At 42.7% G+C, this 12,438-nt stretch overlaps 2 protein-coding genes across 8 annotated transcripts in view; both read left to right on the forward strand.

The window, feature by feature from the left end:
- Positions 1–12,438, forward strand: part of LOC139340985 (E3 ubiquitin-protein ligase MARCHF8-like) — a 78,997-nt gene that overhangs the window by 58,141 nt on the left and 8,418 nt on the right. For all 7 annotated transcript variants that reach the window (XM_070977168.1, XM_070977171.1, XM_070977169.1 and 4 more), the window contains one exon: positions 7,986–8,065. In XM_070977168.1, the coding sequence (XP_070833269.1) occupies positions 7,986–8,065 (80 nt within the window). The remainder of the gene's footprint in view (positions 1–7,985; positions 8,066–12,438) is intronic.
- On the forward strand, positions 8,075–9,813 carry LOC139340984 (uncharacterized). The gene has a single exon (XM_070977166.1). It carries the CDS (start codon positions 8,400–8,402, stop codon positions 9,387–9,389), a length of 990 nt encoding a protein of 329 aa, XP_070833267.1. The 5' UTR covers positions 8,075–8,399; the 3' UTR covers positions 9,390–9,813.

Genomic DNA, 12,438 nt, shown 5'->3' on the forward strand with positions numbered 1-12,438 from the left:
TTCTGCATATAACATCCTGTAAAACTACAATTTGCTGTTTGTACAGATTCAACAAAGAAGATTAAATTTAGCAATTATTGAGCTTTAGAGGTGCTTGTAGGTGGATTTTGTTACCTTTGGACAGAGCCAGGCTAGCTGTTCCCCCTGCTTCCAGTGTTTATGCTAAGCTAAGCTAACAACCACACAGACATGAGAGTGGTATTGGACTTGTCCTCAAACCCTCACCAAGAAAAACTGAATAACTGCATTTACCAAAATGTCAAACTGTTTCTTTGATAGCTTCCAGCAGGGTTTTTGTTTAGCGTCTGTGCAGTGAGAGCAGTGTCAGTCTGGAGCTGCTGTGGCAGAATAGTTCGTTTTGATAGTCTGACAGGGCTTAAAATAGCTTAAACAATTTCAGAATTTCTGCTTTGAACAGGAAGACTGAATATATAAATATGTGATGGTGATGATTCCCTAGTGTAGTCAGGTGTGGAGTCAGAGAAGTAAGTATCCACATTTTCTCTTCCACTTGCTTTCTACACACAAACACACGGACGATGGCTAAGAAATCCAAGTGATCGGATCTCAACCGTGAATGAAGGGGTGGATATAAATAGTTTGTAGTTTCTGGACACCATGCATTGTCATTGAGTGTCCTACCTAGGCCACCATTCTTCTGATAAATGTGTACGTAATGGAGTGATGGACATAAAGTATGAACCAGGCTCATAAGTTTGACAGCCTTAATTAATAATCAGCAGTCTGTCTGCCAGCTGGTGTTTCTTGCTCCTTCCTAAAGGGAAATATCACTGACTGGCAGGTTTTAAATCTGTGCTAATTGTTCTCTGGGTGTACAAGGAGTTTCAACGGAGAGAAGGTTGCCAGTTTGGGATACCTGAGGAGAAGTCCTGACAGGTATTGTCAACGACTGTTACAGATGTGTAATATATTTTCGGTAACACACCATCTCCCTGAAACCACTTACCCTGGAAGCAGCTTGAATCAGAATATGATCTTTGAGAATACAGAAGATGATTTTATGCATGTATGCAGTTTCCCTGCTCTCTGCAGTATTGGCAGGATGAGATGGAAGATTTTCATATTTGCAGCAGTGACTCAATTGTTCCTTTTTGCTGAATTAATATAAAATGTAGGTCAAGTTCATTTATGTTGCAAAGCTGCAGAAAAAGAAAGAGAACGGCACTTCACGGGTCGCAGTTAAAAACGTACAGCCGGTAAGAACCTCTGTTAATTTATACTTTACATTTGCCGTCTCTGGACGAGCTCCTGATATGAGCTTAATGGCGAACCTTGACTGACACGTGATTTGCTTTCATTCATTTCCACGTGAGCTCCAGCCAGACTCAAAATAAGGACACCAAAACAAACCCTGCACTGCTTCACATAGCGCAAATTCAAGCTGAATCACGTCGGCTTGTGTCAGATCAAATCAAAACTGAATGTGCTCGTATCCAATTGTTGACCTACTTAAAAGATATCTCTCTACAGAAATAACCACAGCACCGGCCTGAGTGGAATATTTCATAACATCTCCGGCTTGCCCTGGCAGTACAGTCTGCGTAATTTGTGTGTGAAAGCCCAAACATCCAAAGAATTTGTTCATTCTGTCAAAGCACCTGCTCAAGTTTTACACTGATAACCAGACAGAATCCTCGCTGTCTTCAGACTTTTCTCAGACTGACAGACGCTGAACTGTTGGTGTTTTCTGTAATCGAACAGCAGTTCTCTTCTCTGAGGATGTCTCGGAAAAACACAAACTCTGTCGGTATCCAGTTACTTGTGACACTCCCACTGTAATACCTGTCATGAGACACAAACACCGGGAGAGAGCCATTTATATGATAACAGGAAAACAAGCTGCAGCGTTTAACCGGGGGGTGAATTGATTTAAAAAGATGATAATCCTGCACAGTGACAAGCTCACTGATGGAGCCAATAAGGTGCGTGGTGTTAGATATTAATGCATACGTGTATCCAAAGCCAGAAACTCATTATCTCTTTGCTCAGTGTTTGTCTGGTTGTTGATTCATTTATTCACAAGGTGTCTTTTATCGAGCTGTTTGGAAGTCGGGAGAATTGTGAAAGAAAGGTGATGTTGATGGCAAATGATGAGCGTTTTTGTTAAATAAAAGAATGGTCAATGCAGAATATATAAAAGCAGCTTTGAAAGCTTTAGTGGGCTCAGGATTGCCCGGTGATTTGGCAGGAGTTGATTTTCCACTCTGCAAGGTCAGGAGGCTTAGCTGTAGCCATTTCTCTCTTTAGCACAGTGCCAGGGAGCTGTTTGATGCCTCCTACTCTGTTTGGGAAGGAATTAAACTATTACGGTCCTCATAAAGACACAAAGCAGCGACCCACCGCTCTGTGGGCTGCCGTTGATAGTCAGCCAAACATCTGGTGGTGCTCTAAAATTCAAGCTGCTGCAGTTTTGCAGCATTTCAGGCTCCATTGCTGCAGTGCACAACTCGAGTCGCTCCTCCATATCTCTGCAGGACCTGTTCTGCTGGTCTGTACGGCTTGGCAGACCACTGATGTTGACACCGACACAGGGCCAAGCCACCATTTTGAATGAAATGAACTTAATTGTTCTTTTCTTGGAACACATTAGTTTGTTTTGTTTTCTGTGTTGAAGTGTTGGCAACATTATGGGTTTCTGCTGAAGCTGGCTCCGGTCTTTGGAGAATCCAGACTTGAATGGATTTATTACAAAGTGCTTTTGTAATAAAACCAATATTGCTTATTTGTCCGCAAAGCTGTAAAATGACACCAGTGGAGGAGAGGAAAAAGAATGTGAAGCTGCATGAAGGTGGGTCACACCAGGTTGTCCGCTATTTCCAACCAATGATTATTTTTATGATAGCTTGATCTGCAGGTTATCCTTCAAAAAAAAAAAATTGTGAACTATGGGTGTCAGAGCGGCAGATTTTAACTTTAAACTGATGCTTTGCTATGACCAACCAAAGATGTTCAGTTTGCTTTCATATATTACAGAGAAAAATATATTTAAAAAAATAATACAGTGTCAGTGTTGTTGATGAGGACACCCTGAGATTAAAGAATGAATTTTGATGCTTATCTTCTGTTTTGCATATCTGTTGCATTTCTATTCTACTTCCATTGGCATCTTGTCAGTATCTGGTCTTTGTTCACATGGCTTGATCAGCGACGTGTCCAGCTTGTAAGAAGCTTCTCGCTGGGAGGCAGTGATTCATTATTCCTGTCAGAAAGGTTACTCTTTGAAAGGCCCGGTGGCTGGAAAATGAGAGCCGGAGGTTTCTCCAGGTTCATATGGAGACAGTAGGAAGGTATAAGTAGTAGAAAAGAGGATAATATATGCATGGATGAAGTGTGTGAGTACTCAAGGAGAGAGGTTAAATAAGCAGTTATGATAATGAGTTGGGAAACGATAAGCACAATAAACAGGTGTTCATACAGTGAGAACATGATGTGAGGCTATTATGTATAACTGGCACTTCAGAGCCATAAAATAGAACTGAATGGATACATTTACAAGTGAATTTGCTTCATTTCACAGTTTACAGTCAAAAAAAAAAAAAAAAGAGTCAAGGCCGCCTGACACAATTTTTCGGCGGCTGTTGAAATATCACCGCAGGCACTTGTTTGCTCATCAGAGGTCCTCGTCTTAAGAGAGGGCAGTTACGAGAGAGCAGAGGCTTAATTTAAGTCTGAAGAGTCACACAAGCCGATGGGAAGCTAACCATTACTATTTCCACTGTGCTATCGTCGCTGTCTTGTTTGACCCTGCTCAGAGACAGAGTTGGTTATCTATTGGCCAACTCACTCAAGGAGCCAACATGAATGATTAACAGAGCGACACAGGAATGTCATGTTTACAACACTACAATAAAGGCACCATCCGGTGTCATTAGTGCAGTCAGTATCTACCTCTTTACATCAGTATCTGATCACACTGCAGGCACACAGTGCTTTAGCTGAGCATGTCATCAGTTTCTTGGGTTTAGTCACTGTTGTAAAGCTGAAGCAGCAGTTTCTACCTGTACTTAAAAATAGTGCTAGTTACGAAATAGTAAAGTTTATTGCTTTGGTCTGACTTCTGTGCCTCTCACGCACTTCTCAGATGTGTCTGTTCTCTCTACATTTCTAATCCAGACTCCTGGAGGAGCCACTAACAGTAGCCTTGAATGTGTGAACTATTAAAGCAAGAAAATGAATTGAAATATTGAAGAGAAATTAAAGGATTTGTTGAAAATGAAACCTTGGATGAGCTGTTAAAGAGCGACAACAGAATGGAGAAGGACAGCATGTTTGTGTGACTTTGTATGCAATTGAAAAAGATGGTTAAAGAGAGGCTGTGCTGTTCATGTACAGGCAGAAAAACAGACCAAAGAGCAGAGCTGGACATTGAATTTTTCTATTGATTGCTGTCAGGCAGTGAGCTATAAATCCCCCTTAGTTAGAAATGAAATCAATAGGTAATTAGTTTCTTATTGAAATGACCAGGCCCCCCGTGTCTTTACGTTAGCAACCCAAACACCATCTGATCCTGTTCTTTACTGTCCTTCCCCGCCCAGACATGTCTGTACGCTAAATATAACAGCCAGGCTGGCTCTGTCCGAAGATAAAAAACTAACAAGAGGGACATTGCTGTGTATTCAGCCAAGAAATAGTGCAGATTAGCCCTTAAATACACTTTAGTGTCCCAAGACTACATTAAACCCTTTCTAATTCATTCATTTTATTCAGTTAAATACTTAAATCCCTGGTATTCATCAAACTTTTTGTTTTTATCAATTTTCTGCTGTCAAGATGTCAGATATGTATGTAACACTGGAGACCTGAAGTATCTAAGAGTGTTACATTTTTTCATCCACTGAATGTTGGATCTTAGTTAAACTTTATAGTAAAAATCTTAATTTGTATTACACCTTTTGGAGATGCAGCTGAAAGTGCTTTACAACAGAGAAATCACATGCATGAAGTGCTTCACATAAAAAGGACCTGGACTGAACATAAAAACAGGGATAGAAAATAAATGTAAAATAAGATGGGGAATAAAACCAAGTTGATTATGATAGCAAAACTAAGATGAAACATTTGGATGAAAGTAGAATAAAGAGAATGCATAACACAAGATGGGAAATAAAATTCAATGAATATATTTTTAAGCTTTATTTAAAAGATATTCAGTGAGCTGCTTCACTGATATCTATAGGTGGTGTGTCTTCCAGAGCTTTGGGGAGAAATTGACAAAGGCCGCATCCCCGATTTTCTCTCATCTGTTTCTGGAAACCTCCAATAAACCAGCAGCAGTTCTTGAAGGCAAATAGTGAACAAGTGAGATAGGAATGTAGCTTGGTCTGAGTCCATTAAGGGCTTTGTTTAAGAGGAGGAGGAACTTCAAAATCAATCCTGAATGTTACAGGAAACCAGTGCAGAGCGGCTACAACCGGACTAATGTGCTCTCTCCTCTCGGTTCTACTTAATAGCCAAGCTGCAGAGCTTTGAATGAGCTGAAGTCTCCCAGTGTTTTTCAGGAGGCCCGTAAATAGTGCGTTACAGTGATCGAATCAGCTTGAAATAAAGGCATGAATCAGTATTTCAGCATCTTTTTGATTTATAAATGATCATACTTTAGCTGTTTCTAAGGTGGAAAATGAATTTTTCGTCACCTTGTTGATGTGGGACTTGAATCTCAGATCTGAATCTAGGATAACATCAAAACTTGTAACCTCAGATTTAATTTCCCTGGATTATTAAACAACACTTCTCTTTTTGTTTTAGGGTCAACTGGTAGGATTTTGTCCTCCTTTAACTTCAAGAAATTGGTAGAGATATGCAGTTGTGTGTCATCTGCGTAGCTATGAAAACACACATTGCTGTCACCAAGTGAGAGCAGCAATGGACCAAGGCAGCTGGCTGCAACTCCAAAAGAGATGTCATGTTTTTAAGACGCATGAACTCAAAGACTGATGTAAGACTTTCTCCCTTTGATGTTTGTTTTAAACCAGTTTAGAGAAAGAAAGACCAACCATCTGTTCAAGACAATTGATTAAGATATCACAGTCAATCGTGTCAAACGTTGCACTTACATCTAAGAGGACAAAACTGAGACGTTATTTTCATCAGGATTTAGTCTGAGGTCGCTGATTATTTTAGTCAGAGCAGTTTCAGTGCTGTGCAAAGCTTAATTTCCTCCAGGATGTTATTTTCTTTGAGACAGGACGAGGACTTTTCTTGGACATTGGAGAGTTTTGATGACAGCAGCTGATGATGTGTCTGAGGCTACTCATGATGAGGCATTTGTTTTTGTGCCATTTATGAATCATATCATTTCAAACCAGAACTGGGACAAATATCAGTCTTCTCATGTAACTCTCAGCGAGAAAGCAAATGTCCGAGAATGGTGAGCTATTTCTTAACAGGACAATTACAGTTTATTGCACTTTGGATCTTACTTTTGTAGTTTTGGCCATCTTTTTTCTCATCTCATCTTCTTTCTGATTCAAGAAAAATGGGCCAGACACTACACTACATACAGGCTTAAAACAATCCCTCAGTAAAGCTGAACATATTTAAGCAAATGTTTAAGTTATTGCCCAAACTGTCTGTTGTAAACATCCATCACCATTTTCCAGACTGACTTCCTGGTTCAGCTTTGACCTATCTGACTTTTCATGTTGTGTGTGCACAGTTTGCCTGTGCTATGAGGGATTATGCCGTGTTCATATCATATCGCTCAAACTGTAATTACAAGCAGACCAGAGGGGAGAAAACATTCAGGTCAAACTCTGACTTATAATTCCAAGGTGGAGACATTGGGATTTTCTGACAGCAACAATATCTTCCCCTTGGTAAAAACAATTGCAGAGGTGATAACAAAGCAGTGGCAAAATGGGTCCGTCATTGGTTCTGCAGTTACGTCTAAATAAAATCCAATATTAACACTCATAGAATCAATTCAGCTCATTTAAAATGGCTTGCACAGTTTGTATCTTGTTTTACTTGTTAACCAACCGCTCCAAATGCATAACACTACAAAAGCAATGCATTTAGGCTGACATGACTACAAGGCACGAACCATCTTGGATTAATGGTGCACACCTCTTCTCATTCTGCCGACATTGTGTGAAAGCAGACTTCTCGCCGACATTTACTGCCCTTCAGTATTTTCTAATAAAGTAGTTTACATAATATGGCGAAATTGTTCACTTGTTAACAGTCTGTCTGATGATTTTGGTGATTTTTCACACAAATCAAGTGAATAATCTGAACTGTTGGCTTGTTTACTGCATGCATGATCGTATAACCGCTCGTGTTTCTGGCAGTCCGGCTTTGTTGCAGGGATGTTGTCATATTCCAGATCTCAGCAGTAAATTTGGCTCATAAAATATCATCATAACCAATGCAAATATGTGGATAGTTGTCTGTAAATAAAGCCCAAATTGAAGCAAACCAGAAGTTTCTTTTCAAACCATTTTAAGTAATCCTCCCCATGTTGTTTGTGTAAGATAAATATTGGGTGAAAGCTGCAGTAGATAATGCTGAAGGTGTTTTCATTGTCACAGCCTTGTACTTCCACCTGCATCTGTCTAGAATTCTCTGTGGAGGCTGAACAAGTCTGCAGCCTCCCGTCTTCCAGCTGTGCTCCTCTTGGCGCCTCGTTCTTCACGACGCTCCCTCTGTCGCTCAGTCTGTGTCCTCCGTGCTTCGCTCCGTGGCCGCCTGGTGTCTTGCCTGATCTGTGATGACAGATTTTGTCTGGCTCTGCTTTAATCAGATAGATTAACTGCCAGTATTGTGTTTTTCCTTTTTATCGTGCACCAGTGCGTGACGCGCCGTCACTCTTTCTCTGAAGATCAAATTCAGGCTCTGATAGCCTGATAATTCACGGCTCAGGATGCTGTCCTGGCAACACAGGGGATATGATTTGATCCTGTTTGTTGAATAAGACAGAAGTTATTTCTGCAGTTATATTTTTGTGCATGTGATTTGTTCCACAGGCGGGGAGCCCGACTTCAGTCAACGCTCCATGCAGCTTCTCAAGGACGTCGGTGTCCCCCTCCAGCCAGGACATCTGCAGGTACTTGTCAGCCTCCTTCCTCTCTTACTGCCAGTGGTGTCATTTGTGTCTACAATGATATGAACACCTGAGGACAAGAAATGTAATCTATTTATCAGTCAATTACTGATCCTTATCAGTGGTTGGTTGGTTTACCCTGTACCCTTGAGCTGTCACTGTTGGAAGTAGGCTTGGTTGCGTGTAGCCTGCTGTAACATTTTATCTCCTTTCTTTCAAGTTCCTTGGTTTTCAAATGCATGATGTCTTTTACGTTTCTCTTTTTTGTCCTTTCCTGCTCCTCCTCCTGCTGTCCTTTACCACTGCCGTCAATCACATTCCTCTTTCATAAACACACATGCACAAACACTTTGACAGCAGCAGTCGGGATCAGGACTGTCAGAAGCAGACTGCAGTGGTTCTGTTGAATTCTAACGGAAAAACCTGTCAGGGATCAGGAGGTATTTCCGTCACCACCCTGTGCACAGATGCACTTCCAGCCTCCAAACACACCAAACAGCGAGACTGGCTCTCCCTGATCCGCCCCTCCTCAGTCAACATCCACCGCAACGGCTCTCTCAGGTTTTCTGTGTCTCTGAACGACATGGGCCAGCGCGTGGACAGTCTTTGTCGAGGTCTGCACTTCATAGACCGCACCTGCTCCGACGGAGAGTTGGAACTGAAGCCTGAGCCTGCTCAGCCCCCTTTGTCGGACCGAAGGGCGTGCACACTCAATAGCAAGCTGGCTGCAGCACCCACACACCAGAACCCAATTCCGGCCCTCTCGACACGCACCCACCCCCACCTCATCCCCTCCTTTACCAACAACTACAAATACATGCTGGGCATCCCTCCTGCCAACTGCCTCCCATCTGATCCCACCATCATCGCCCCTCCTCCTCCTCTTCCCAACACCCACCTCCCTTCTCATGCCTCTCAGAACACCAATTTCCTCCGTCTCCTCCTCCCCTTCTCACGATCCTCCACCTCGGCCAGCCTGCAGTGCTCCGAGCTGGGCAGCTACGCCTCTCACCTCCACATCACCAAGTCCTCTAGCGCCCTGCTGGGAGGCAGCGAGTCAGGGTTTCCCCCAGAGGATCTACTGGGAGATGACGATGTGTTTGAGGAGGACCAGCCCAGTCCAGCTCCAAAGGGCACGGGCCAGCTGGTTACCCCAGAAACAGGCAGTGTGGCTGGGCCAGGTGCTCTTCTAGCCCCCCTGTGCTATATGGATGAGGACAGCGACTTGGACTGCTGCCCGTCCCCTTTGTCAGAGAAAACTGGGCCACTGTCACCCTATTCACTATCTGGGGACTGCTGCAGGTGGGTGACTGTCTGGATGGTGTAATCCACACCTACCCTTCCTGTGACTTGGTAGAGCCCAGACCACCCCTGTGCCGTTGCGTGGCAGTGAACCCCAGAGCCCTGTGGAGTAGTGGAGAGCTTCTCATCCTGTAGTGTACGCAGCAAATATCTTACACTACAGCGGTATTTGTCCTCAAACCCCTGCTCAGAGTGAGGCTATTAATCAAATGGACCTGATACATAGATGCTTTAGTCCACACACACACTGCAACACCATACGCCTCCTCCCCAGCTGTCCAGATTCAACCCCTCATGTATGTCTCAAACAGAAAGGTGACTTTCATTTCATTTCATACCATTTCATTTCACTCCACTTTTATCTCGGTGGTCTGCATGTTTGTGATCGTGCTGTCAAGCTGTGTTTTTTAAATAATTTTTCATTACTACCAGATCGATGCGGCATTAAAGTGTCTCACACGGGCTGTGAAAATATGTGATTGATTTTACCCAAAAGCTTTAAGCTTGGCAGTAGAGACAGGAATAGGAGGCAATGTTAAGGAAAAGATGGAGGGGCAGAGGTTAGGGTAGAAAGTATAATAGTATTGAGGAATGGAATGTGTATCCGTCTGAGAAATAGTGGAACAGAGGCAGACGGGGACAATAAACAATGTTAAACTGATGGAGTCAACAGGGCCGTCATCGGTCTTTGTCACTTTGTCACTGTGTGCAATCTGATGGCTGTTAGTCAGGATATAGTGTGAGTGATATTTGATTACAGACCAGGTCACGGCTGCGTGGTCCCCACACATGAGGCTTGCTCGTGGTAGATTGCACTATGTCGCCAAAAAAAGGAATTTTGAGCCCTGTGTAGATCTTCAACACTAAGTTATATATGTTGGTCTCGTTTCTCCGTTGTCTGGGCTGTGGTCTGTGCATGTACTCAGTTCCAGATTATACGTCAGCTGTGGCCTGAGAGAGAAACATGAGCTTAGAACTGAAAAGGTGAAGGCCAGAGATCAGGAGGCAGATTATTGGCTCCAAATAGCCTGCGTAGTCTCTGACAGGACACACACACACACACACACACACACACACACACACACACACACACACAAATACAAACAAACACATCATGCCAGCTTTCTGTCAGGTGGCTTGAAGCGTGAGCTCAGATCACAGGCTCACCTCACCTGTTGTGTGTGTGCGTGTGTGTGTGTGGGGATGATGGGTGGGTTTTCACAGATGAATGGCACCTAAATGATTATCCAGCTCTTTTATTGATTACATTTCAGCAAGTTATTGTTGAAAGTCTAATAAGAGGTGACTTTGTTTATCAGAAATGTCACCTTTTTAGAGAATTTCCATTCAATATGTCACACCAAACTTAATGAATGCATTTTAATCCTCATAAAAAGTGATTTCTGTTAATATTGTCAACACTTGCTTCGCTTAAATCCGCATGTGCATTGGTTAGTAGCTGACATTTTTGTGGTGCATTGCTGTGTCGCTGGACACGTTTCTGCCACATCAGTTGATCAGCAGAAAGGTGTAAGAAAAGAGCACCATTTAACACCTCTTTCATTTGATGGACATGGCCAACCTTTGAAGTAAATGGCAGTTATTAGAGTGAGGTCTTTTCTCTTTATCCTGTTCTCGCATCTTGCTTGGCCTCTACTCTTCGTCTTTTTAGTGTTTCATGGCTTGCACGCTCTCCACGTTGCATCACTGCCCTCTGTGGTCCTTGTTCATGTACAAGTAGAGCATAGAAACAAAACTGGGAAAAAGACATTGCTCCTTAGAGCCTCTAGATTTCAAAAATTCAATTCCACAGGGTACCTTTAAGCTTTTACGTCTGACAATATAAACCAACCAGAGACTGTGTAATTCCTCAACCGTCCTCCAAAAGATAAGTTTCTTCTCAGCACATTTAATATTCTCTTTTAAGGCAAACACAGCCACACAAACCTAGTAAGATGTGCTGAAGGGTGAAAGGAGGAAAAAGGAAGATGGCTTCCAGTGGTGCTGCAGCTAATTGAATTGTGTTTCTCTCTGATCAGCGTGTGTCTGACAGAGTGTAGAGCTTATACCGTTCAGACTGAAAACAGGCTGAGAACACGGGAGAACAGAACGCCTCAGATGTCACTCTTTGCCCCGTACCCGTCCTGTGAAAATCTGTTTAGCAGAAACACAAAAACAACAGATTGGTGTTGAAAAATTCATTTGAAAATAAATACATAAACATTTCAGGACAAGGGCAGAACATGGAATAGCTGGAGGAATCTTAAAACAGCACACTGAGAGAGCGAAGAGTGCAAAGATCGGCTCAACGCCCCAGGAGAAAAGTTCAAGGAAACAGACAAGAGAGAACAGGAAGAAAGTGAACGCCTCGCCAGGGCTGCAGTTTTGCCAAGCTTGTTTCCCTCTCAGCTTGTGGTGCTTGTGATTTCCCGACTCTGTTTTTCTTCTCACATTTTAATGTTGACATACTCTTAACGGCGCCTCTGCCATCTTAAAATTACTATTAAACAGGGTGTGTTTTGGCTGCTTGAGAGATGCAAATTAAATTTTAACTTCCCTCCCATGCCTCACGGTGCTTGGAATGTGCTGCTGCTGCTGCTGCTGCTGCTGCTGCTGCTGACACAGATACAGTAAATTTAGCTGCAATTTGCAAGAGGGTTTGGAATTATTCTGTTAAAGGTGTGAATGTACTGCTGCTGAGTTTTCTGTGCTCTGTTTGTGAGATCTTTAACGTGCCTTTTGCAGCAGTTTATATAAAGTCTTGGCCGTTTCTAGAAGGTCCCTACAGACTCTTCCACTCAGGTTGCCTACTGATCACTTTATTTCTGCTGTGGCCTCATGTGGAGGTGTAGGCATTTTTCTACAGTTATCCCCTCCTACGTTTAAAAAAAAAAAAAAATCCACACCAACATTAGAATAATTTAGCAAATCTGCCCATTTCAGCAGCCGCCAAGCCTTGATATTAGCAGCATGATCGTCCAGGTCCTCGGGGTGATTTTGTTTGTGTTTTTTTGAAAGAGGAATACTGTACAGCATGTGTGGGATGAGAATCTGCAGTTCATCATCTTGTGATC

Source organism: Chaetodon trifascialis, chromosome 13 (genome assembly GCF_039877785.1).
Source record: "Chaetodon trifascialis isolate fChaTrf1 chromosome 13, fChaTrf1.hap1, whole genome shotgun sequence".
Classification (NCBI taxonomy): domain Eukaryota; kingdom Metazoa; phylum Chordata; class Actinopteri; order Chaetodontiformes; family Chaetodontidae; genus Chaetodon; species Chaetodon trifascialis.